Raw genomic sequence first — 26852 nt, forward strand, 5'->3', positions numbered from 1 at the left:
CATCTGACTCCGGAGAGCTTAAATTATCCTCGTTATCGCTGTCAGAGTCGGACAAAAGAGGCGGGATAGCGGCAGAAATCTCAGAATCTGTAAGTTTACTCAAAACCACCACAGCTTCTTTTTCTAAAGCGACACTGAGGCTTTTTTGACTATCAATTTCCTCCTGACGTTCTTCAAGTTCCGACACTGGTGACTGTGAAGTCGAGTCCCTGGAAGCTGAAGGTCTGCAAATACGATCCCCCGAAGAAACAAACACAAATGGTAAAGTACGCCCTAAAAAATAAAAAAAAAAAAAAAAGAAGAAAATGCAAATCAGTGGGATTCAAATCCCAGTTTCAATCTCAATTGTTTCAATTTATGAGGCGATTGATTTCTCTCTTACTGCAGCTCGTGGGTTCTTCACTGTCCTCACTGTCAGAATCCAAGTCGGTGAACTCCCATCCCAACAGAGAGTACAGTTCCTTCACAGTGTTCTCAAATATCACAACAGACCTACAATATAACAGAAAATAAAATTAACAAAACAAAGAGTGCAGGAAATTACACCCTGAATATAGTTTTTAAGAAGTGAAGAGTCTCTAGTTGGCTCAGATAATGTTTTCTAATGAATATTGAGTGTGCATAAAATGTCTAAACACCCTTAAAAGTTGATCACATTTGTAGCATAAAAAATCCATCATATTAAATCTTCTATATTCACATTTTTTTCCTGAATACAGACTCCAAATTGCCACAAACCAGATCACAGTGAACATGTGGAAGATAATGCTCCACTCAGGAGAAACCAAACTTGAAGAGCAAAACAGCTACAGTTTTATTTTCACTACTATAGATTCTTGTTTTTTTTATTATCTCCAAATAGCTCCCCTCCCCCTTCATCAATCAAAATTCAACTTGCAAAAAACACTAAACATCAGTATGTTAACCTTAATCAGTTCAGTAAAATTTATAGTACATGATTAATGTACCCGTTTTTAAAAACTGTTGATTTATCATGTGTACATAGTACATTTAGTCAGTATGAATATGGTTGTATTTTTTGTTTGCCTTCTCATGACATTGTTTTATGTGATGTTTTCCTAACAGGTCCTCGTTGGAAACGAGAATTTGGTCTAAAACAACTTGCAAGGTAAGATAATGGTTAAGTAAAATTGTTAAAAAAAAAAATTAAATTAGGATGCATCAGAGACACACCAGAAAGGTCCAACTATGATATAAATCTAACAATAAGTAAAAAAAAAAAAAATTCCTAATGCTCTAAAACAAGGGAGAAGAGGATGAGAGAAGCACTCATCACTTCAGAATCAGCTTTGTCACCAAGTTTGTGTCCCCAGAAAATGAAATTTTAATTTGTTTCCCAAGATGCAACAAATTAGCCAAGAACCAAAAACGTTTTATAATTTATTCACGATGAAAAATGTCGTCAACGTCTCTGCGAGAACCTGTCTTTTAAGAGTGCAAGAATATGGCAACAATATGAGTAAGACATAGACTGACAATACTTACTGACAGAGCTTTAAAAATCTGGTTGCCAGTGTTTGCCTTCTTTCTAGTAGAGACTGCAGCAGCCGGTATTTCATAAGAGTGCCAGCGGTGGACAGCCTGGGTTTGTGAACCTCATCTCTGATCAAGCTTTGGAGCTCTTCTTTGCTTATCTCTATTTCTTTTCTCTCCATCCGCACTGCAACAACTCAAGGATCACAAGTACAGAACAGAAGTGAGGTAAACATGTGTTCCACACAGCTTCCTGTTTCCCTCCCTGTCCATCTTATCGGGTTCAAACACAACGTTGGGCATTACTGTTAAACTGAATTGTTCTTCATTATTCTCATCATTTAACAAATGAAAGTTGTAGAAGTACGGTATTTACTTGCATTTATCCTGATTTACGTGTAATCAAGTCTACCCAAATACCTTCTGAAGTCACTTCATTAGTAAGTAGAATCCACCGGCATGTTATTTAGTCTCAGAATAAATACAGCCGTAAACCTCCACTTCCCTGAAAGTGCCAACCACACAGTGAAACACGATGGTGGCAGAGTCATCCTGTGTGGATATTGTCACAGAGGAAAAAGTCGATAGGAAGGCAGACAAAGCTAAACACAGGATAATCCAGGGAGAAAACACGGAAGAGGTTGTAAAGTATTTGACATTGGGTTACAAGGTATAAAATTAATGTTGAGTTCCAGTTTGTCAAAAAGGACTTTTTTTAAAAAAAAAAAAAAAAAAAAAGTCATTTCTTTCACAAAAATAACATGCATGTATGACCCTGAGCGCTTTCCATAGGCCGGCTCCAACTCAAGAGTGCTCCAGTGCAAGAAGTAGGAGACAAAAGATACATTTCTGTTACCTTTTTAAACTGTTTACCTTTGTGTACATATGCACTTAACTTTATGATGCGACCCCTGGATTTCTCAGCAATGAATGATATTTCTATTCTATTCTAATTAACATCTAATAAAATGTAATTTGGGCTGAAATTAAATATATTATCTCACAAAGCCAATCCCCCAAACCTCACCAACCAATCAAAGCGAGTCGATTGCTGTTGTATCGTAAATGAGGGATGTTGTCGACGAAACAAAGAAAACATTGCCTTATCAGATGTTCAGATGGCAAATAACTGTCTGACCATCTGTATTTCTCTATCGAAACCTTCTATTGAGAAAAATATTTTTTTTTACGTGAGCGTACAGCTTCTAACATTTCGTGAACCAAATTTTACATCTGGCCTGAAACTATTTAAATCGCTACCCATACAAACATATGTCTACAGTTACGTCATGTTAATAAGTTTAATCAATGTGCACATCTTACCAGTAAAAATGTTTTTCAACAAGTCAACTGCAACTTCCTCTCCTGCTCTTTCTTCTTCTTCTTCTTCTCCCGCTTCTTCTTCTTCTTTGGGGAGTAAAACTAGCACTTTTGGATGGCAAGAGATGAGGTGGCGCCACCACCTGGTACGGAATGTTCTTCTTCTTTTGTATAATGGCGGATCGCAAGCAACTTTAAGGTGCATACCGCCACCTACTGTACATGAGTATGTATGGAATTTTAACGGAATGTAATAATAATGAAAGCCTTAAAACTATATTTGAGTTATTTTGCGAGGAGTACAATATTCATTTTCTTTTGGTAATTTTGGTCAGTAAAAACACTACAATCACTTACACTTTCATTTGTTTTTTTTCTTTTAATTTCTCATTTTAGTCTAAACTTAGCAAAACCATCAATTCCTCTCATATTTAGTTGCATCTCCTTTATTTTTAATTCATTTCTAGCCTTATTGGCATTTGTTGCAGCCTTGTTATTTTGGATAAGACTTTTAAGCATAGTGCATTATGTTTCAAAGGAGTTTGGGGTCAGGATCATTGCCAAAGTTTATCCTGTTGTATTCATATCCCAGAATGTCATGATGCATGTTTGAGACCCCCAAAATACAACATAAGTTTTGGGTTGCTCCGTAACTTATTAACCAATTTTATTTCATCTGTGGATCATTGTTTGAGTTGGATGCTACACCTGGACGTGATTGGGTGTCAAATTTAAATAAAGTACAAGAACCTGGGAAGCTGACAGAAGCTTGTTGATGTTTACAAAAACTCTGGGGTTTAAGGTGAAATTTGACGTCCTGTCAGATTTATTTTTGAACACTGAAGTAGACTGGCTCGATCATGAACAGTTTGATCTGAAAATAAAGAAATTCAAATCTGAAAACATCTTTATTCCCAATTTTCACCAAGCTGAGATTAAAGTAACCGGGGTAGTTTTCATCAAACAGAAGATACCAAACAAAGTAAAACATGAGGCAAGTTGTGTAAGAAACTAGTTTTATTGCCAGCCTTTGAAAATTAGGATGAGTAAACAAAAATGACCAAGAACCAAAATTACAAAATATTTAAAAAGAAGAGTCACAAATGGACACACAAAAAAAAAAAAAATTATGACAACATAAACAATTAACATTCATAGTTCATTTGGGACAATTAGAGGGAAGATTGAGTAGACAACAAAAATGACTAAAATAAAAAGCATACAGTTAAATCAAATAAAATAAGTGTCAATCAATATCTGAAAAGTGACTGTCAAATCATATTGTTACTATGCAATAAATATACTTTCAAAATAAATGCAATCACATTTGAATAAAAACACTTAGGATATTAATATTTGAGTTGCTTGCTCTTCTGTAATCTTTCACAAAGAGGTATATATAGTCTAATACAAACACTGCCTGACCAAAAAGCGTTTTGTCAACTGGATTTAACTAAGCAAATACCTTGTTGGATAATTACTGCATCTTTCTGCTGGCAACGCACCATTTAAGAGTGCTGATTTAATGAGTAGCTTGTTTCTTGAACCATCATAGTGAAAGATGTATCCTCTGGCTGTGGAAAACATGTCAGTCTGTTTAAGAAGGGTCAAATCATTTGAATTAAGTGGAGAAAACAGCTGAAGAGATTGCAGAAACTACTGGGTCAACTGTAGTTTCTGGGTCAAGAACTTATTGGAAGGAGAGTGAGGAAGCATCATCATTTTCTTTACACCCTTGTCCCTTAGTGGGGTCGGGAGGGTTGCTGGTGCCCATCTCCAGCTAACGTTCTGGGCGAGAGGCGGGGTCTCCCTGGACAGGTCACCATTCTGTCGCAGGGCAACACAGAGACACACACACTCACACCTTTGGAGAGGCCAATTAGCCTGACAGTCATGTTTTTGGACTGTGGGTGGAAACTGGAGAAAACCCACGCACGCACAGGGAGAACATGCAAACTCCATGCAGAAAGACCGGGGCTGGGAATTGAACCCAGAACCTTCTTGCTGCAAGGCAACAGCTCTACCAACTGCGCCACTGTGCAGCCCAGAAGCATCAACTTTTAGAAGAAATGTCACGAATAATTGTGATGGGGGTTATCACTTAAACTCACTGAAATCAAATAAAAGAGGAAAAAATAAAACAGTGTAACTATGGGCCATGATTCATAGTGAAAGTAAGCATACTTTCCCATGCAAAAAACTCAAGGGATTGGGACTGAACAGCTGTACAACCATAAGAAAATCACTAATCAGTCAGAAACACTGGAGAGAAAGGCTTCAATTTGCAATAAAGCAAAAAAGACTGGACTCTGAAAGAAGGTCGTATAATCTGATGAGTTCAGATTTACCCTCTTCTAGATCGATGGGCACATCAAGGCAAGAAGAGAGGCAGGCGGAGTGATACGGTCTTCGTGCCCAGTGTGTCCTGTACAAGCTGTGGGGCAACGCTATGATCTGGAGTTGCAACTGGGGAGGTCAGGTCAAAGTTGAGCAAAATTATGAGGTCAGCAGATTACCTGAATATACTGAATGACCAGATTATTCCACCAATGTTTTGTCTCTTCCCTGATGACACGGGGAATATTACAAGATGACAAGGCCAAGATTCGTCAAGCTGAAATTGTGAAAGAGTAGTTCAGGGAGTGTTGGACATTATTCTCACAGAGAGTCTGGACCTTAACACCATTGGGAAGCTTTGGGATGTTTTGGAGAATGCAACACTGGATGGAAATAAATCCTGTGACACCGCAGAAGCTTATCGAAACAAAGCAACAGCAAAAAAAAATCAAAGCTAAAGGCAGACCAACAAAACACTAAAGTGTGCGACCTTTTTATTGGTGATTACCTTTTTTGGCCAGGTTCTTTATCTTAAATGGTAAAGAAAATAAATGCATTTGGAACAAAACTTGAAGGAAATCTAACATGTACAAAATAATCCAATGGGGGATATCAGAAGCATGTCTCAAATCTTTTTTTTTTGGGGGGTGGGGGGGGGGTTCTCACCACTTATGTAGTAATAGCAACTAGTGAAAATCTACAGAACTACAAACTTCATTTGGCCTTCAGAGTAGCTCAAGAACAGTAGAAAACTTCATAAAACGGGTTTCAACTGCCAAACACCCGGATGCAAGCCTTACGTTACCAAGTTGGGTGTCGTGGTGTAAAGCGTGACTGAACTCTAGATCGACTGAAATGTGTTCTGAGTGAAGAACAATGACTCCTTATGTGGCAATCCAATGTATTGACTGCAGTGTATCTAGTGCAAAGTTTGGTGCAGACACGATTGTGTGGTTTTCTAATAAAGCTGCAGGACATAAACACGTTTTGGACAATTTCATAATCCCAACTTTCTGGAAAGGGTTTAGAGGTGGCCTCATCTTATCTGACACCTTTGGGATGAATTAGAGCATAGAAGTTGGACCTTCTTGCCCAACATCAGTGTTTGACCTCACAAATGGTTAAACATTCCCATAAACACGCTCCTAATCTTTGTGGGAAGACTTCCCAGAAGAATTTCTATAGGTGCCAACATCCTAAACGGCACAGATTAAGAATAGGATGTCACTCAAGTCCATAAAGGTTTAAAATCAGACGAGCAAAACATTTGACAACATAGTGTAGCACTGCAATTCTGTTTGTGGCCACACAAGATATACCTAGAATGATTTGTAATAGATTTAAGGATATATCTTTAATATGTCAAAAACATATTTGAGACGCTAGAATAAGGAAAGCTTAATATGTTGAATTGAGTCCTTTTGATTAATAGTTGGATAATAAAATGATTGGTTAACATGAAATAATTCTCCAGCTTTTGGAGAAACTAAGACTCAAACGTCACAAAGAAAAAGGGTCAGACATCAACAGAGTAGATAAACGGAAAGCAAAGCCAGTCTGAAACGATGCATATTGTTACACCACAGGGGGAAAAAAAAAAAAAAAAAAAAAAAATTTCACGAGCTGTTGAAGAGAAGATTTCTACATCGAGAAACCAGTTTCAACATCGAGTATCGAATCAAAATTAAAAAAAAAAAAAAACTTGTTTCGCTGCTATGCAAGCCAGCTGGCAGATTTGCGTCACAGCAGTAGGCAATGCCTGGTTTCCAGTAAGAAGGTACAACAATGTTTAAAAATTAAAAACAAAACAAAGAAACAAAAAAAGAACATTTAACAAAAATTTTTCAACTGCATCAAGCAGAGCAATGCAGAGCTTGCACACGTTGCTGCACACTGCCATTCAGCTTTCTGACGGGCCATAAGGCTTTTCCCTTGCTCACGGGAAAAATTCGGCTGTTTTTGGAAATATTTACGTTGCATTTTTTAAATTCACGCTGCCACGAATAGTGTCCAGTCGAGATCTCTAGGCGACCATATCATCAAAAATTGTTTTGTCAAAGTTCCAGGTAACCTGGTTTCAGCTCCGAAAACATACTCTGGAATCTATGGGACTGTTTTGCATTTCAGTTTAATTAATGTAAGTACATTTGTACAATTAGGGAACAGGGAAAATTAAAGTCATTCATCGTCATGAAGAACACGGGGAAGGGTTTGCCTGGGGGGTCTCTTTTCAGTCTTTTAACGTAAATTTCATTTAGGCTGAACTGTTACAAAAACAAAAACAAAAACAAAAAATGACGCATCCCTCTTAGGAATTTGCATTTATCATTTCTACATCTATTTTACATATACCTGCATCTATGGATTAATCAGAGTCAGAGTCGTCCTTGGACTCTAGCTTGTTCCTCTCCTCCCACAGTCTGGCAATGTGCTCCAGTCGCACAGAGCCTCTGAAGATCCACTCCCTTCGCTGATTTTCCTGGAAGATAAAAAAAAATAAAAAATGTTAGGAACACAATATTAAAGGCATTGATGTAATATATCAACATAGTTATGCGCTTGCTCGTGTTATTATAAATAAAAAACCTAGTGCTGAGGTAAGGATGTATAAAAAGTAAATATTAAAATTTTGAGTTGATTGGAGTTTCTAAGAAGGTTTAATAATACTTCAATTCACTTCCTGTCATTTTCTAAGCCATTTTGCAAGATTGGAAAAACAGGCGAACATGCCATCTAAAAAAATATATATAAAAAAAATCAGATCCTCTGGTTAGGAACCAGAAACAAGAATACAGATACTTCTCATTAACATAATTTAAATGTAAGGTATAGGAGGTAAAATTAAGTCTTTCTCTTTACAAATTACAAGAAAAGACTGAAAAATAAATCCTTCACAGATAAACGTCTTGCATGCAAAACTGTTTAAAAGACAGGTAAAAAAAAACAAGAAGCAAAAGAAGAAACACTGACCTGAAAAACAACTTGCATTAAGCTGCAGTCGATCACAACAACCTCACACATCTGCATGACTCCATTAAGCTCCACGTTAAAGCTCTGTCCAGCTCTGTACTTGTTTAAGTGAGGGTACGGCCAGTCCTTCAGGTACTGTCTCATAAAGCATTTGTGCGCTCCGTCGGGAACGTCGTCCAAAACATCTTCCACTGTTGGGAAGAGAGCAAAAGATTAAAGTGTGTTACTGTATGAACAGCTCCGTCTGAAGTAGGTAAGGAAGCGAACTTATACTACAATCAAAGAAGAGGTTCAATCTGTTCTTGGCATGCAAAGAGGAAACTAATGCGATTATTGCATCTTACGCAATGTTATTATTGTGCACACCAATGTTACAATATGCAATATATTCTTCATGAATTAAAAAAAGAAAAACTACAGAAATCTGATGATACAAGTACCTTACACTAAAATATGAAATACGTAAAAACAGAGAATGTTTTGCATAATGCGACGAAGCTTTTGTTTTCTCCAGAGAACCCGAGTATTTGTTGCTGTGAACTTACAAGGTCTGCACACCATGTGAAACAAAGGAAGCCCGACATAAACTGGTGTGTGGTCATCCATGAACATCAGAAACCTAAAAATCCAAACAAACGAGTCAAAACAACAAAAACCACCGGCACATTTTTAAAGGCGAAGCCACGTACCGTTTGTATTTTTTCTCTTATTAAAAAAAACAAAAACAAAACACACACCTGAACTGATTTTTCCTGCTGGGCAGCTCAGCCAGTATTCCGGGTCGGAACCGGTACTTATTATTTTGACAGCGGACCACCACTCGGGCCCCGATGTAGAGCTGCTCCACCTTGGGCCTGCTGTCAAAAGCAATGTGGTGTCCGGATACGAGGCACGTCCCCTTATCTTCAAAGCTGACCTTGTACTTCAACCGCCCATCGTCTGTTAGGAGAAGAAAGTAAGAAACTGATCAATTAATCAACTCGCTTTAAAAAAAAAATAATAAAAATCTTTCTGATCGACTGCATCTCAAAAATGTCTGAAAGCTTGCTTCTTTTGTTTTCTTACTTTCTGTTGTCTGATAAAGTTGTAAAGTTATAGATTTGGAGTTTGTTTTTCTTTGACTGGAAGCTTTTTGGATTTAAAAAAAAAAGTATCACCTTGGATAAATGAATAATAATGCAGGAAAACCCAGACTATTCAATAAATTAGAATATCATTGAAAAGCTCATTTGTTTTAAAAACACATTAATTAGATTAATTGCACACAGATGGATGATTGGAAGCCTTCGTTTCTGTTAGTTATGGTGATTCTTCCACCAACGACTAATAAAAACATGACATTTAAAATGAGAATATTACATCAGACAATTAAAAAAAGTGATTTTAAATGAAAATAATACTTGTTACTTTCAATAAGTACTTTTAATCTGACGGCTGAGACTCGTCGGGACGTATACTCCAATTTACTGAATGTGACTGTAGTTGGTTTCGCTCTAGATCGATAGATAACTACAAACAAAGGCACGACCCAGAGATAAGGGAACAACTTCTTATGCGACACTTAAGCTGAAAGCATCATGTTTATACGTTTTAATCAGGAACAATCATCCTGATAAGGCAATATAAATCACTACTGAGCTCATCACGGTCACATGAAACCCTGGCCATATGCTACAGTCAAGTCCCTGTCAGGGTCGTTGGCACCGCCGATCCTTAAAAACCCAAAACAATGCTGAACACACGCGAGCTGTTTTGGTCACATGCTTCGATGTGAAGCTGCCTGAGGAGACGAGTCAAGATGTTGTCATGTTTCACACATATGGCTCAAACCATCTGTCCTCCATGTCTAAAACGACCACGTTATTATTTTATTTGAGTGTTGACCATCTTCTTCCGACTCCTTTTCACATCTCCTGACCCGGTTGGTGTCCAAACCTTTTTACCACAAGGGTCAAAATTACTAAGTTGAAAAAAACATGGAATCACAACAGTTTTATATTGATAATATCAACTTTTTGAGGTTTTTTTATTTTATTTTATCTGCTCTATAATTTAAAAAAAAAAAACTTTTTTCTGTTCACATATGTTTATCTGCTTTAAACATTTACACACACAAGTCATTGTGCTTGACTGAGCAAGACCATTTTAAAACATAAAAAATCAGCATCCATAAAAAGAAAAATGTTTTTTTTTTTTATTATTTTGTTTTCACAGATATGCGTGGCTGAAAATTACAGTTTTGGGGAGGTTTTTTTTTTAACTTGTGGTTTTTACTGAAGTTTGCAGATAAATGTAAAACAGATGATACTCTGAGAAAAATAGTTTAATTAAAACCCTAACTGCTTTAATAAGTTATAATTATACTTCAAAGAAATGCATTACTTGTGATTTTGATGTCAAGTAGATGTTAAATTAAGTAGAGATTGGCTATACTACACACAATGGATACAAACTTGTATATTTTGTAGGCAAATTAGTGAAATTAGAGATAATTAGGAATAACTCCACAGCACTCAAAAATAAGTGGATGCACCAAATTGTAAATTTTTTTCAGTGGGATTAGGCTACTGTGATGTAAGATTTATTTATTTTATTTTTTCCCATGTTTATGAAGAAGGTCTAAAATTTACCAGTAAATATTAAAACTATGCAAACCCTTTTTTGCACGTTTACCCTCAGAGTATCAATCAGGATTTTTTTTTTTTTTTTGCATCTTACCTTTTGTAATTATTTCAACTATTTTACCACGCTGCCACCTCATAGGTCTTCTACGAGCAATAACCATCATGTCAACGTGAATTTCTTCTTCGGGTAAGTCGGGGCGGATCTTGTCACGCGAGCAAAGGGAGATACCTGCTGACACACAGAGGTTATTTTTACCACAGGAAAATACAACGTACCACATGTTGAAGTCCTCCAGCATTTACTTTAACTTGGGAGAGACGCAACGTCCTCGCAGTTTTATCGTTGATCTTACCGTTGCAGTTGTGACTGGTTGTAGGCATCCTTATCAGGTCGCAATTGGAGGAGTTCGAATATTTGAGTTTGCTGTTTATGACCCAGAAATCCGAATCGCTGGAGTCCTCCTCCGACTCCCACTGCGTGTCCGAATCCGAGCTGCTGAAGGACTCGTCTTCGCTGTAGAACTGCGGAGGCGTCGGGGGTCTCAGCGCGCCGATTTTATATTCGGGCAGCTTAGTCAAAACCACAACTGCGTCTTTTATGAGAGTGAGGGAGTCGCAGCCATTTTCAAACTTTGTTGCCTTGCTGGGAGTCTCGTGTGTGGAGGGAACAGAGTCCCACGGAGAATCAGGCTTATTTTCTACCAAGAAATCATAAATCACAAAAACATTCTCAGTTCAGTCATTTTCAACCCAACTCATTCTTGCATGCTAATGTGCATTAACGGCGATTACCTCTTTCTTTGTCAGGATTCGTTTTTCTCTTGTTTTGTTTCCTCCTCGACCTTGAAAGCTTCTTTGTTTTCGTCTTGGGCTTATCCACCTCCATTGCTACTGCAAACATAGCAAATAAAACAAGGGAAGGGATGTAATAATAATAATAATAATAGGCAAAAAAAAAAGTGTTTTTAACTTATTCTCAAGCTTTTTTTTACCCACATTTCTTCTCCTGAACTCACACAAGATATCTCTGAGATGGACCTTAAGAGGCATAGGCAGTGTTGGTCAAAAAAATGTCTAACAGTTCAATGATTCGGTTTTGAATAAACTGAGATTTTAGACATATCATTCTGGACATGTGTATAATAAATGCAGGAAGTTTAGGTTTGATTTTGGTTGTGGTAATTAGTCTGCTACCGCCAGAGCCTGGATGATACTCTCCTGTGAAGAAGATCCAACAAAACTTAAATCCTCTCTTTCTGTTATTTCCAAAAATAAATATAAGAAATTAGGAGCCAGCAGAAATGCTAAAAACGTTACCATACGTGGTGCTTGTTTTTAAATGTTTACTGTTGATTCGGTGACTAAACACATCATCACTCCTCCACTACCGTGCTTGTCTGTGCTTTACAAAAAGATATTTCTCCTGTGGACATCGCTTCAGATGCTTCAGAGTAAATAAGCAACTTTGCAAACCTAAATTGTCCTTCTGTGGTTTCTGAGAGAATCTCTCCCCTGTGAATCTTTCCAAAACAAACAAACAAAAATGTTTAAAATTATTCGATAATGCAACTAGAGCAGAATTTCCTGGGTTGTTTGTTCCAATAAAGACTGCCTCAAACGTTTTTCCATTTGACAGCTTTATAAACTTAATGTGAAGCAATTCACAGATGAAGTCTTCTCTCCTTTGCTGGGTTAAACAAAATCTGGATGCTCCAGATCAGAAAATTGACACATTTTACAGATTTGTGTAAAATTAATCATTTTCCACACCCCTGTAAAATTGTCAAATTAATAAAATGCATCTGATTAGTTGAACCTGGTTGCTACTTTTACACTAAAATCCTATAAAAGCAGCACATGGATTCTCAGTATTGGCTTCATCTGTGTATAAATCCTAACAATGTAATATGTTCTGGGCATTTTCACACTAAATGGCACATTTAAATGGTAAAAACAGGCCTTCGTTGTGGTCTGTCTCTTAGAAGTAAGTTATGGAGAATGTGCTTTGTTTTCACAAATGCTACCCAGTATTTTGTCAACCAACGTTCCTGTTTAGTAAACCCGTACACATCACTCGGGCAATACCATTAAAAATTCAAAATAAAGTTTGGAGTCGGTTGATTTGAACAAAAAATAATCGATAAGTTGGGTAGTGCTTCACATTCACATGAAGCGTGAAGAGGATTTAGTGAAATGTTCACCGTGAGCTCAGGAGTTGCTTCATTGTTAGCTTTAGCTTACTTGCAAAGCAAAGCGTTTCTATTTACAACTTAAACTATTACAAAGTGACTAAACGTGCAATAGGTAAGACGTAACACCACACTTACCTTTCATGTGTTCAAGCAATCCACCTCGAAAGACAAAGGTCTTTCAAAAACACACACACGAGCAAATACGGTTATTGTTTTTTTTTTCTTTTTTTTTTTTTCCTTTTGGTCGTTGAAGGTACTTTCAACCGTTGATGCTAGCAATGAAGCTAACGCAATCGACAGTAACCCTTAAAAATCAAAGGCTTGAGGAAAAGCAATCGGCTGTGCAGATTTTACACAAGAATTTAACAAAGCCCCACTTTGGATACCTCCGTTGTTGTTGCTCTTCTTCCTTGTTTCGGTCGGTTATGGGTGTGATAAAGAACAAAACTGTGCCACACCGCCATCAGCTGGTATAAAAGCAGATTTAGTGTTTACTTCCAATCAATAATATACATTTGTTTAGTTTCAAAAGCATACAGTAATGTAATAAAACAAGCGATTTGAACATGACTGACTGACAAAAGAATAACTCTTTTCCTAACTGTCTTTCTGTATGGAGCTCCATTAGTGCCACATATAAAGAATCTTATAGAGATAAAGAAAGAAATCTCTGACTTGTTTCTGGAAAATAAACTCGTTTAGATTTTTAGTTTAGACACAATCTCATTGAAAGAAAGCTCATCGTCTATGATCACATCTTAAAAGAGTTGATCATCTCAATCAACATTTTTATTGTAGCAGTAACTAAGGGTAAGGATTTACTTCCAGAAAAAAACTTAAGCTTGTTGTTTTTTGTTTTCGCATAAAACCTGTCTGAGCTGAGTCAAATGTAACTGAATTAGATTGAAAACAAACTGAAAAGATTTGCAAGTTTGCACAAGAGAATTTGGATAACAAATTGATGGTATCATCTGCATTAAAAAGGATGTGAAAACATGAAATAAAACTCAGCCAGCTCCGAAGTGAATATGTTCTTTTTCTTCCTATGCTATAAAAGAAAAACATATGACCCTTAAAACTTTGGTTTTCAAGAGTTAACAGCGTGCAGACATAAGAACAAACTATAAACTTTAGGGAAAATAAAAAATATACATCTGACTAAAAACAAAACACAAGACATCAATTTATTGCAGCAACCTCCACTATATGCATTAGATTTTGAAACAAGGTTGTAGAGACATCATCTATCAGCTAAGTCAAATATTTCAACTTTAAGGGGCATTCCAGATGAATTATGTGACTAAAAAACTTTAAATTCCTTCTTTTAAATACTGAAACTGTGCACTGTCAGATTTCAGGGACTGTACACAGTGAAGATTAATTATTAAACCCAATTTTCTTTAATTCTTTGGACAAAACTTGAGTTTAATGGACATGTATGTACATTAAAACGCAATTTAAAATGTTCTTAAAATGCTCTGTTTGCTGATCAGGGCCAAATGATCTAGAAGCTGGAAAAAGTTATATTTCCTATTAGCAACTTGAGATAAAACTACAGCTGAGAAAATTTACTGTGCTCGAGAATTTGCCATTTTAATTTGATATTTGAAACCCTAAGAAACTAGAGAACAATAGTCAACTTGCTTTAGCAAGATATATGGCATGACCACTTTCACTTGCGCTGGTTTCCCATTAGAGGGCTGGATATATTAGACAAAACGTAATTTTTTTGTCTAATAAAAAAATTACTTGTGGAATCTTTAAGTAGGATGGCAATCAAGTCCAAATAGCAAAAGTAATTAATGTAATGCCTTGTTAGTGTGTAATTTAATCCTGGCTCTCTTACAATTAATGGCTTTAAAAATGTATAGGCATGAGAGAATTTCTTTAACCTTCTCAGAAAACGCCACATGGAAACTAACCATTTGGGGCATTCACTCACACAGTCCTCAGAAACTTCGATGCAACCGATATTATAAACCCATTCATGAGTCATTAATAAAAACTTGGACTATAAACTCACAAATACAACAGGATATCTGATGTTTTACAACTTCTCCAAGTTAAGTTGTGGCTCTCTGTCCTTCAGTTGGTGCTCTGTGGATTATTATTCTTGCAAAACTAAAAAAAATGTATATATATACATATATATTCCAGCTGGTGGAGTTTGAAAGTACAGTTCATGCTGCAAAGTTTTTTCCACCCCCACACAAAATCTCCCGTCAGAGTTGAAACGTGACTTCCTGACTGCCTCAGGTGATCTGCTCCTCCTGGTAGGTGGAGGTGGAGATCGAGCCGTAGGGATCCACCACCGTCTGGGCGCAGCGCACCACCGTCACGAGGAGGAAGAAACAGAGCAGGAAGAGGAAGAAGAGGGCAAACCCGAGGTCCACATCCACCTCGAAGGGTGGCGCCTGGTACGCAGGCTGGTCCATGTGGGCGATGCTGAGTCTTGTCAGAGGAGCTCGCCTCTATCACCTCAAGTCTGGGGTTATGTGCAGCTGAGATGATCGAGAAGACTTTAAAAAGACAACAAACAAACAGAGGAATAAAATTCTTCTTAATAAAAGGCACAAAATGTCTTTTTCTGTCATCCTAAATCGCTACGCTGAAGTATTTTTTTTTTCCAGTTTCTAATTTAGCCCCTCATCTAATCTACGTGATCAATGAGCTCGTCTAAAACAGATCAGATTACTGTGTGAATATCTCATCTCTGCAACTGCATCCATCTGCTGATATAAATCCATGAAATTCAAGCAGAGAGACAAGAGAAGATCATCTTCACAGCTGAGTTCAGAGCCGTCATTTGTTAGAAAATACCACCTTTTCACTGTTTCACTGAGGAAAAAAGTACAAAAATAAAACACCAGGCAAACTACATTTACATCAATCAATTAAAATCTTCAATTTTTTGTTTTTATTTATGCAGAGGCTTACACCTAATACATTTTTTTAAAATCACCTTTTCTGCTTACTGCTCTCCGTATCCAGCCTGAATTAAAAGTTTTGGCATGTTTGAAGTGTCGCACAGGTGGATGCCGTTTACTTATTCAGTGACCTATGAAGGCATTTGACTGGGAAATCAGATACAAATGATATTTTTTTGCAAAAAAGACAGAAAAACATTTGAATACAAGACTCATTTATCATTTCCAAGACATTGTATAACGGATCAATGCGGCCCCTTCAAGATTTTTGTCCATTTTTGTCTCTTTAAAGGGAGTATGTGTTTATATTTCCAATCTTCATATTAGACAATGTTGCTTTTTAACTTTCCCAATTCAAACATACAGCTTTAATCATGTGAAAATAATTTTACATGACAGCCAAACTAACTGATAAAACTAAAGCTAGCATCGTTTACTAAAAAAAATATATTAATTCGGCCAGATAATAGGTTTCCTGATGCAGCTATGCGAGATCAACTGTTGGGTAAAACTAATCATTTTATTTGAGTGCTTCATGTGTTCAGTTACCTAACTGGCTCTGACCAGTTATTCTTTAAGGTTCTTTCTTTATCTGTGATGTAATTTCCCACTCATCCATCTGTTCTGTTATCTCTGCACTGTTCCACTGAAGAAGGTCATCATGATAAAAGCCAATTCAAGCAGAGTTCACTAATCTTTGATCCTGACCGGGTTAGAGGTTGTGGATCTGTCCCTTTGCAAAGGAAGGCATAAAAACCTCATTGGTCTGGTGTCTGGTTCTTTACAACCCCCCCAACATTAACTATCTTTAAAAGTTTTGAAAAGTCATTCGAGTTTGACTTAAACAGAAACAAAACCTATAAATAACAAAAAAACGCCATTTCTTTTAGTTCCAGTATCAACTCTGCAAAGTTTCAAAGCCGGTAACTCACCATCCTGGAAGCATCGTCATCTGGGTTTTGTTTGCCGAAGAGCCAAAAGCCCAAACCTCCCAAAAGCCGTCATAGTTTGAAGTTTATAGCATCAAAACTCTGTGTTGCAGCAAGGTTTCCTTATTAACGAGGCGACACTGGACAGTGATCTGCTACCAAAGCCTTTACTGTCCCTCCTCTTGCAATATCATTACAGGGAAAATGAGCAGCCCACAAATTAGCTCCTGCACTCAGGAGATGCATGGATGCAAGATACACAAGCATGCACTCACACCTCGCGACCTCCCCCCGGGTGTAAAGCCTTTATTAATACTTAAGCAGGAATTGAATAACGGTCTACACAGTTCACAAGTGGATCAAACACCCCTCAGCTTTTGTTCTCCTGTCGGGAGACCTTTGGTTGGACTTCACACCGTCCTGGCTCACGCAACCAGGAGGTTTCATTTCACAAATGTAAGAAGAAAAAAGACAGGAAGAGGAAATGAGGAAAAAAAGAGGCAAAGTCAGGAGAAAGCAGGAAAACTGGACACAGAAAATCCAGAGAAACTGGAGCCGCATTGGCAATTAAATTGCAGAGCCAGATGCTGCAGCTGGGTGGAAATTGACCCCGCTGCTTTAAAATGGAGATTGTTGCATTGAGGCGGCCTGGTGGCAGGAACAGTGTGGAGGATAAAGTGGAGCACAGGATGGTAAAGTGATCCCGCTCCATATGCAATTAGATGAGGAGGACTTCAAGCCTGCAGCCAAAATACAGTAGAGGAGGGTGGGAGGGAAAAAAACTAGCTTTCCTTAAAAAAAAAAAAAAGCTAAAACTTTCCACCAGTAATCCACAGAGAATCATAAAGAATGCAATCATGGCCAAATCTTCAACATTTTGAGCAGTATTCTTTTGATTCTAATAAATAATATGCTTTTTTTTTATTACCCCAGATTCCTCAGATTTATGCAAAGAGTCCAAAATTACAACATTAACCAAATTCTGACTGATCCTTTTTACCTTATTAGTAATTTAGGTCAGGATGTATTAAAAAAAAAAAAAAAGCTAATCAACCTGCTTTTTGAAAATTTCATATTTTAAAACTATAAAACGAAGCACAAAAATTTTACTATATGGCAATATGATCCATTTTTTTTGTTTTGGTTTTTTTGCACCTCAACTACTTTGAACATGTTATCAGAGAAGGTATACTAAAAATATTAGTTATTTCCGGTAAAAAAAAACAAACAAAAAAAAAAACTTAATCACATTTTGTATTTACCCAACTAGTCTTTTTGTCTACAAAATGCAAAGAAAACACAAAGCAAACCTCAGTGAAAAAAAATTGTTCAGAAATAAAATCCATAAAAACATTTCAACATCGTCTTCAGAAATAAATGCAACAAAAACAGACGTTTTCCACACGAATTTATGTCATCCATGTTAGAAATGTACAACTCAGGGAGGATAAAAACACGTCAGCAGAAGCAAAGTTGTCAAAACGAGAGCTGCGTGTGATTGGTCAAGAAGGCATTCGAAAAGAAGATTTATTTTTTCTAACAATTTAACAGTTGAAATGATGAAGGCACTTGCAAATAACAGCGTCTTAGAAAATGTAAACAACAATTTGGCGTTACATTTTGTTTACTCACTACCATCTTTCTTTGTTCCTGGCTAAACCAAAAAATTCTATCAAAACAAATGAATAATGTGAATAAATGTGAATAAATATAAAAATAAACGGTTGAAATCATTTTTTTGAACCTCCAAACAAATGATTTGAAATCTGAATCAAACACTGCAACTAAAATGATTCACCAGTTGTTTTTTTTTTTCAGACAATACTGATCGTCTAAAGAACCGTAAAGTGCATCTCAAGATGACCGAGACATAAATAATAAAAATAAAAAATAAAATAAAAACAAGTATAGTAAATGGATATGCTTTGGATTACTCCGGCCAGAAAAGAATCAACATTTACTGATCGACTTAATCAAACACTTTGCTCCCAAATTTTAACTTTTTGGCCGCACTAACGGAATTAAACGATGAAAAGAAAAGTGAGGAAACTTTAAGATTTTTAAACAAAACAAACATTTAAAACAAGCCATCTCTCAGAAAAGTGAGTATTTAAAGACACATTTCTCCAAAGGCACATTTCAGTTCATATGGCAAGCTAGCCACCTTCACTCGCACTATTACAAAAATATTATTATTTAGCAATCGTTTCGTCTTAAACCTGGCTGGAGGCGCAACGTTTAACCGAAAATAGCCAGAGCGGCAGAAACGCAGCACAAACCTTTATTTTTTTAATTTTTTTTGTAATTGAATAAAACTTTGGACTTAAGGCGATTTATGGTCCATAGGAGAGAAAAAAAAAAAAAAAAGAAGAAATCACTGCCACATTTACAGTAGTGCTCATCATATCATCTCTGGCGTCAGTGCGTTTATTTAGAGCAAAAATAAGTCAAGTTTTTAGATCGACACTCGGAAGAGCATTAATGAGCTGCGGGGGACGGGAGAAACCATCTGAAGAGCCGAGTTTCCAGGAAATATTCCCACCAAGGAAACAAAGCTGCGAGCAGGCGGGCTGGCAAAGAGGAAAAACATAGAAGTGGAAATTTGTTCTGCTGCTTGGAGGCAAACGGGATCGTAACAGCTCCTTTTCTATCTTAGTGTAATCCACAAAGAGGCCGGGCCATCTCCTCGGAGCTGACTGCGTTTCCTAAAACGTAGAATACAAACGAGAGTAAATCTGAGCGTGATGCCTGCTGCATGTTCTTCAGCTTCCAGATGAGAGCGCCACCGTCACCTTTTCTTTTTTGTTGTTTTGAAATCACCCAGTCTCTCTCTTTCTGCCCAGTCAGTCTCTTTTCCTGTGGTTGTTGAGGACAGAGTGACCGTTTTGCACATGGCCGTTCTTCGGCTTGCCGCAGTCGTCTTCGTCGTCTGACTCCGTCTCCTCTTTATCGCTGCGCTCGTCCTCCACGATGTCCTGTCGCAAAAACACAAAGCGGAACGGAAAACGTGTTGAATTTCGGTCGGCTGATGCAACTTTGTTGCAATGCTGTCATCAACTCATCCACATCTTGTCCCTTATTTGAAGACTTTGATTAATTTATTCAGTTTTCAAGGCCATAGTTTTACAGCTAAAAATCTGAAAAGTGTGGCGTGTTTTTGTCCAATTTGACAACATGCAGACTGCTGCAAAGTGAACCTAAACTTCAGATCTTTAGTAGCTTGCCAACAGACTTTTTTTTTTCTTCTGCAACAATTTTCACCATCAGTTCTGGCAGGATCTACCAGCTTCCCACAGCATGACGATGCCACCACCGAATTTTATCATGAGGACGGAGTTTTAAGAGTGATATGGAGGTAGGCCTGTCACAATAGCCAATTTTTCTTTGTTAAACTATGATATCAATTAACACCAAACTAACATATTAATGCAAGTTCACCCTCTAAAAGATCAACAATCTTTAATTTCAAAAGAAGATTTAAACTGCAACACATTTTAAATATCAAAAACTAAAACAAATAAAACCAAAACCATAAATAAAGTACATTATGAAACCTTTCCCTTCAAAACATATTAATCATTAAGCCCAGACAAGGAAAACGGTCAAAACTTATGAATTTTGTAAAATATATGAAAAATGTAAAACTAATCTGTCCTTTTTAATAACATTAAAGGGCTGCGGTCTCTTTAAAAATGAGGCAAAGCAACACAAACGGGCTTGCAAATAAAAATTACTGGGCTCATTTTAATTTATCGTGCGACTAACTGATTTATTGCTTACTGTGACAGGCTTGCATTCAGGATTAGTTTTCTGGCTCTCATAATGTTTTATATAATTCAGATTTTTAGTTCCTTGCACGGCTTGTAACAAACTGCAAAGAGTTCCTCTTACAGCTTCATTTCAGCAACAGCTCTCCATCTATTCCATTTCGATTACGGCCAAAGTTCTGGATTTTCAAACAGCAGCAACAGATTCTTCCACCTGAGCCGAGGATATCTGCAGATCCTCCAAAGTTGCCGTGCTCTTCCCTTTCTCTCTCACAAGATGCTTCCTCTGTCGTCTCTAACAAACCTCTGACAGCCTCACAGGACAGCTTGGAGTTTTATTTTGGAGCGTCGGAGTGAAAGGTGTTACATTTTGATTTTTATGTGCAAAGAAATGATTTTGAGACCACGCACGCACTTTATTGCACCTAAAAAAATAAAAAAAATCCCAATAAGACACTGATTTCTGTTGCTTTTTCTTACATTTCCTGGCAGGAATTTGATGACCATGCGTAGGATGAGTCCCGTCCAGAAGACGTGCAGAATCAGCAGCACCACCAGCAGCCCGTTGAAGAAGTAGAAGCCGAAGAAGGTGGAGTAGAGGGACAGCGGGTACACGCCTGTTGCATATATGATCCTGGAGAAAGGGGCGAACAAAGGGGTCCATTCAGAACCGGCGTCAGTTATCCTCTGGAGCCCGTTGAGAACGGGCCGGGAGCTCAGACAAAGAAACATTGTTTGAAGAGCGGGGGGAGAAAAAAAAAAAAAAAAAAACAATAAAAAGTTGTGAAAACGTCAACAAATTTATATTTCAAGTACGGATTTGCTGCTTCTTGAGTGTGAAGAACGTAACCGTAGCCAATGATAAAACATTGATAAGTATAAAATGGCGTCTCAGTGATTCCTCCCACACTGAGCGTCTCTGTTGAACAGCTGCTTTTGTGGCAGAGTAGGAAGTGACATCCAAAGAATGAGAAAACTCACGCCGACTTGTTTATGGGAGACTGAATGCTGAAGAGGTGGTACAGTGAAGGAGAATTATCGCCAAATCAAAAACACTAAAATGATCGAAACGCCAATCTGTCATTCTCCTAAATGTTTCCAAACTTCCTGATGGCAGGAAAATATTAATTTTTTTTTTAATTTACGCATGAAAAACAAAAATAACTCAAGGCATTTGGTTAATTATTTCCATTTTAAAACTAAACAACTTGCTGACGGTGCAGAAAACAAATGAGTTCAATTAACTTGGGACAAATATGACGATGGTGCCAAATGTGTAAATAAAATATGCAAAGAAGAACAAAAATATAGAAATTCAGCTCCGCAGCCACCACTCACACATTCCTATTAAACATTGCATCGAATAAACATGCGTGTGACGCATCATGCGCGACGTTTTTCCGTTTTACCAGAAGGGGAAGATGATGAGGCGGGTGATGATGAAAACTGCAGCGAACACAGTGAAGATGAAGTTGCAGGTTTTTTTCCAGCCTGCGTAGTTAAACATTTTGGCCGACTAGAAAGAAAGCAGAAGAAAAAAGGAGATTTTTTTATTTTTATTTGTAGTTTTTTTTTTTTTTTTTTACCTCTACAGGGCAGAAACTCTCTACAAATATCGAAGAAATATTCATTTCTGCTGATGTAAAACTGTTCAATTATTTTAACCAAGAGAAGATATCTGGGGGGAAAAAATGGCAGAACAAATTGTTGCTCTTCTGTCAAACAGTTAATAAATCATTCTCACACTTGTAATCTACACTCAGTGATAAATTATACAGCATGGATTGCTCCATCAGTGACAAGCTGCTGCATCCCAAACACACAAAGCAACACTGCTGCAGGTTGTTCCTACCAGGAGATGCTCAGCTAGACTATTTAACGCAGCTCTAAAAATAATCAGTTAGAATTACCTTTACAGTTTCTCTTAAAAGGCTTTTTTTTTTTTGCACAAATATATCTCTCTACACATATAAGCTTATTAATACTGTGTGTTTGTACCATTTACATCTATCAATAACTGCAACGTTCTCACTTCCTGCAACTGTACAGCTTCTATTTTTAGTGTTATTACTGTGGTGTGCACACCTGCTTGTTTCCACTCGCCTGATACTTTGTGGCTGAAATTTACCCAATAACAGGGCAAAAAAAGTAATGATCCATTCCCAAAAATCACACAACCAGATTAAATTTCAGTTACATGCAAATCCAGTTTGTACGCTGCAAAAACACAAAATAATGCTGAGTAGTTTTTGTCTAGTTTCCAGTGCAAAGATCTTAGTACAAATGAAATAAAACAAGTAACTTTTCAGCTAGATATAAGAGATTGTTTTTTAATAATTCCCTAATGTTGATTTTTTTTTTAAAAGTAGTAGTTCTACTTATAAAAACATATTCTTCCAATGTTATAAGTGAAATAATTTGCCAGTCGAACTAGTGCGTTTTCTTTTTTTTTTTTAGTGCACTAAGGTATTTGCATTAGAAAATAGAGTAAAAATGCTTTGTTAGATTTTGTGTTTTTGGTCCATCCTCCACAAGTGAGATCAACTTTGAGGTTTTCTGCAACAAATTATTTAGGCGAAACAAAGGCTGAATATGTGGGAAAGCACAGGTACGGTAGAGGAGGTGTAATGCTGTGGGCGTGTTTTAACAAAACACAGATCCCTCTCAGTGTGGCATGGCTTAATTCACCTTGAAAAATCAGGAAATTTTAATGACAAATCTGATAACTTCTTTTAGTAAAGTAAAACTGGGTTGACGACCCACAACACAATTAAAACCAAATTAAAAATGGTTCGCCACACACAAAATCCACCATCTAACCCTTTTTAATGTCATTTTGGTTTAACCCTTTGGATTTTATAACGCATACATTTGTGAAGAAGCATAAAGAAACAACCATTTTTGGCCTTTTGGGCACATCATACCTCCATAAGATAGTCAGAGGCGTCGTGCACCAACATGATCAAAGTCCCGGCTCGGATGTAGTTGACCAGCCAGGAGAAGCTGATGAGGAGGATGGTAGCCACATGGTGAACGATTTGTTCTTTGAAATCCTTGACAGGAAGAAACAGGTGATGTTAAAAACCCAAATGCACCCAAGGATTGGTGACTTATTGATCGAGCTGTAAACATTCCTCAATAAAGCAATGCTCCAGGATCCAGTTTTCTTTTTTTTTTTTAATGATTTACTCTCTGCATAAAGCAGAGCGCACAGTTAGAGAAGCTACGCTACGTTTAAAAACATTCACGTTAAGACGTTTAGCTGGAAACGACAAAACTAATTCTCAGATTAAAAAGGAGACTTCCACACGGTGGCATTCTGCTGAACTTTAACCTGCTTTCTAGCTAAAACCCTGTTTTGGTTTGACAGATTATCAGCCTCCACTGGTTTGAGGTTTGCAGCTTTAGCGCTTTCTGAACAACATGTAAACCTCCTGCACACATTAACCCGACATGTCACACATGAGCAGCTCAGGAGATCGTCTTTACGGAGAGCTCGAAAAGCCGACGAGCTGCAGTCGATACGACGCGTCAGGATTTCACGAGCAAATCAATACCCAAACCTCAAAACGCGGCACAAACACAAGAGATCATTTTCAGGCACTTAGGAAATTACCACTCTTGACGGACGGTTTCCGAGGGCGAAGGTGTGTAACGTCAAACTATTTAGACACAATGCGGCTTCACTTGCCTTCCGCTTGACATCCGATGCCACGCTGAAAACCAGGGAGACGTAGAAGCCGAGCTCGATCATGTAGTACCAGTACTGGGAGGTCAACAGCGGCTGGAAAACGAGGAAACGTTCAAATCTCGTTCAGTAAAAACACAGGAAAATACTCACAACTTCAGGAGAAACATTTGAATAAACAATAATCACCATTTTGGGGAAGTTTTCCCACACCAGTTTTACATCATGGAACCACGGTTTCTACGAAGAAGCAGGAAAAGAATGATGTGAGAAGCAGGACGAGGACGTTTTTAAATGTCCACAAATCTACAACTGTTAGACCCGCCACAAACAAACAATAACTCAATTAATCGCATGAAAAATTAAAAGACACTCAATAATTCGTCGTTTTTCAAAAACAACCGAAATAAGAAATGAACACTGAAGATTCTGTAAAATAAAATAAACAGCCCACTGTAAAAAACAAAACAAAATCAAAAACAAGGGGCTAGTTGGGGAAAAAAAAAACAAGACAAGAAAAAAAATCATTAATGAAAGATTAGTAACTTAAATGTTGATGATTTTTCAGTTCATCTGCATGACAAGCTTTGGGCGCACTACTTACATCAACAAGGACTGCCAGGCCAGCAAAGAAAGCAAGAAGGTAAAATGTAAACCTCCAGCTGCAAAAGAAGAAAGCAATTATCTCAGAAAACAGGAATAGTGTTTAATAGTGTAGTGCTTTATGTAGCAAAACATAAAAAACTTGACTAAAAGGTGTTCAAAGAAGGGTAGAAAGCTGTTGCGATTACGAGATTTACGAGAAGGAAAAATGATAGTTTAGCCACATATCGTATCGTTTATCATTTATTGTGAAAAATTTCGTGTCACGATAAGAATTTTTGATTTATGGTTCTCGTGATAAATTTCAGTTGATGTTAAAAAAGTAACTAAAAATCTAATTTTTACCGTTTTCTCTACTATTTTTGTTCCCGGAGAGCATCAATAAATATGAATAAATTTGAAAATGTGATTAAAGTCAAGTCTTTACTTGTAGCGTTAGTAATAGAAATCACATGTGGCTTCCTGAAAAAGCTTATATGAAATAAGAATACTCTTCAAACGCAGCGTATTTGTGGTGAAGTGAAGTAATAAATAGTTTTCTTTTATCGTTTATCATTATCCCAAAAGCGCTACGAAATATCATGATAAAATTCACAATCCATTATCTACTGAGACGGACAAACGGCAGCTGGGAAACAGCTGGCCTGCGTTGGTTTTGCCGCTCACCAGATGTCAGTTTTTTTTCCTCTTTCTGCAACAGGTTTTGTGAAATGCTTCCTCCCACTTTGTGGGTGCGGCTTGCAGCTAGAAAAGGAGCCACTCGTGATGAAGAGGTCATCTGTGCCGCGTGGAAACAGTCGAATACGACGCAATTAAAAGCTTTAATGTGCGGCAGGAATGTCTCTCACGGCGGCTTTATAACAACAACCTCAATAAATCACTGTTACTGTTTTACAACGGCGGCTGCCGGTGGGAGCTCAGAGCCGGCGCTGCTCTGCGGTTTCTGCGAGAGACGACTTCCCCACAAAGTGCTGCTGCAGGGTTTGCATGCTTTCACGTCGACACGCTCGCAAGAAATGTTTCATTTGCGAGAGAACATCATGACCTCCAGAAAAATGAAACTATGTGAGCACTGGGACTCAAAGGAAATGCGGTTCTGTTCGGAGGGAAATGGAAGGATTTAGAAGCGTGGACGTAAACCAACCTCGCTTCCTGAAACTTCTTGAGCTTGCTGGGTCGGTCTTGATTTCTCCGTCGCCTGAACCACCGCTGCACCTGTCGCACCGAGCATCCCGTCTGTTTACTTAAACTCTCTATGGATCTCTGGAAGGAGACAAGACAGCAGGGAGGAAACTGAACCCGGTGCTGCATTCGGGTTGGACCGCACCGAACGCCCCACATCAGAATCTACAAGCAAAACTTTTATCCGTTCTTGGCAGTTTTTCATGTCATATCTGTATTTTTGTCCAGGCTCTGATTTTGAAAGTCTGGAGGCATTTTTACCCTGTGGACGGACTGAATGGACGGACAGACAAACGGATGGTTGGCTGGACGACTGGAGACAAACATTTGGTGGGAGTAGAAAAACAAACGGACAAACAGAAAGACAAACGGATCAATGGATGGACAGACAGACGAGAACTGGACAGATAGAAGGACAGACAAATGACAAGTGGACAGAAGGATAAATAGATAGATGGGCAGCTAGAGGGATGGACAAACAAATGGACAGTCAGTTGGAAAGAAGGACAAACAGATTATACTGGACAGAAGGACAGATAGACAGATGACCACTGGACAGAAGGACAAACAGATGACAACTGGACAGAAGGACAAACAGATGACAACTGGACAGAAGGACAGACTGATGACACCTGGACAGAAGGACAGACAAATGACCACTGGACAGAAGGACAAACAGATGACAACTGGACAGAAGGACAGACAGATGACAACTGGACAGAAGGACAGACAGATGACAACTGGACAGAGGGACAGATAGACAAACAGATGACAACTGGACAGAATGACAGATAGACAAACAGATGACAACTGGACAGA

General features: G+C 37.8%; 2 protein-coding genes across 8 annotated transcripts in view; both read right to left on the reverse strand.

Annotated features, from left to right (window-relative positions):
• Window positions 1-7: 7 nt before the first annotated feature.
• On the reverse strand, window positions 8-13464 carry LOC106961125 (histone-lysine N-methyltransferase SETDB1-B-like). Of its 5 annotated transcripts, none has more exons than XR_001427710.1 (11): window positions 13073-13464; window positions 11538-11633; window positions 11099-11443; window positions 10840-10974; window positions 8859-9060; window positions 8667-8740; window positions 8122-8312; window positions 7504-7630; window positions 1507-1690; window positions 383-492; window positions 8-273 (listed from the first exon to the last, which is right to left on the reverse strand). XR_001427710.1 is itself a non-coding variant. In XM_015054650.1 (9 exons), the coding sequence occupies exons 1-8, from the start codon at window positions 13077-13079 to the stop codon at window positions 7517-7519; spliced, it is 1167 nt and encodes a 388-aa protein (XP_014910136.1). In that variant the 5' UTR covers window positions 13080-13461; the 3' UTR covers window positions 7261-7415; window positions 7504-7516. The 5 variants fall into 5 exon arrangements, 1 of the variants encoding a protein (XP_014910136.1); XR_001427712.1 differs by having other exon boundaries at window positions 13324-13463; XR_001427711.1 differs by having other exon boundaries at window positions 11538-11636; window positions 13324-13463.
• Window positions 13465-18188: 4724 nt separating this feature from the next.
• Window positions 18189-26852, reverse strand: part of LOC106961134 (ceramide synthase 2-like) — a 19833-nt gene continuing 11169 nt past the window's right edge. The window contains exons 4-12 of one of the 3 annotated variants that reach the window (XR_001427714.1): window positions 25996-26114; window positions 24853-24910; window positions 24438-24488; window positions 24252-24344; window positions 23485-23613; window positions 21970-22076; window positions 21041-21194; window positions 19586-19768; window positions 18189-19498 (exon numbers count right to left, since the gene is read on the reverse strand). Coding sequence is in view for 2 of the 3 variants with exons in the window: in XM_015054666.1 (XP_014910152.1) it covers window positions 19637-19768; window positions 21041-21194; window positions 21970-22076; window positions 23485-23613; window positions 24252-24344; window positions 24438-24488; window positions 24853-24910; window positions 25996-26114 (843 nt within the window). In the remaining variant the exon portion in view is untranslated. Of the gene's footprint in view, window positions 19769-21040; window positions 21195-21969; window positions 22077-23484; window positions 23614-24251; window positions 24345-24437; window positions 24489-24852; window positions 24911-25995; window positions 26115-26852 lie in introns of all 3 variants that reach the window. The other 2 variants (XM_015054666.1, XM_015054665.1) reach the window with 2 other exon arrangements.

The sequence above is a fragment of the Poecilia latipinna genome, unplaced genomic scaffold (assembly GCF_001443285.1).
Source record: "Poecilia latipinna isolate Pla-1442-1.1 unplaced genomic scaffold, P_latipinna-1.0 Scaffold1267, whole genome shotgun sequence".
Taxonomy (NCBI): Eukaryota; Metazoa; Chordata; class Actinopteri; order Cyprinodontiformes; family Poeciliidae; genus Poecilia; species Poecilia latipinna.

Excerpts from the sequence above, each read along its gene's own strand:
- LOC106961125 (XM_015054650.1), bottom strand. Across the intron at positions 8,741-8,858 it reads AGCAGGAAAAATCAGTTCAG|GTTTCTGATGTTCATGGATG; the intron begins GTGTGTGTTTTG and ends TTGGATTTTTAG. Across the intron at positions 7,631-8,121 it reads TAATGCAAGTTGTTTTTCAG|GAAAATCAGCGAAGGGAGTG; the intron begins GTCAGTGTTTCT and ends TTTATCTTCCAG.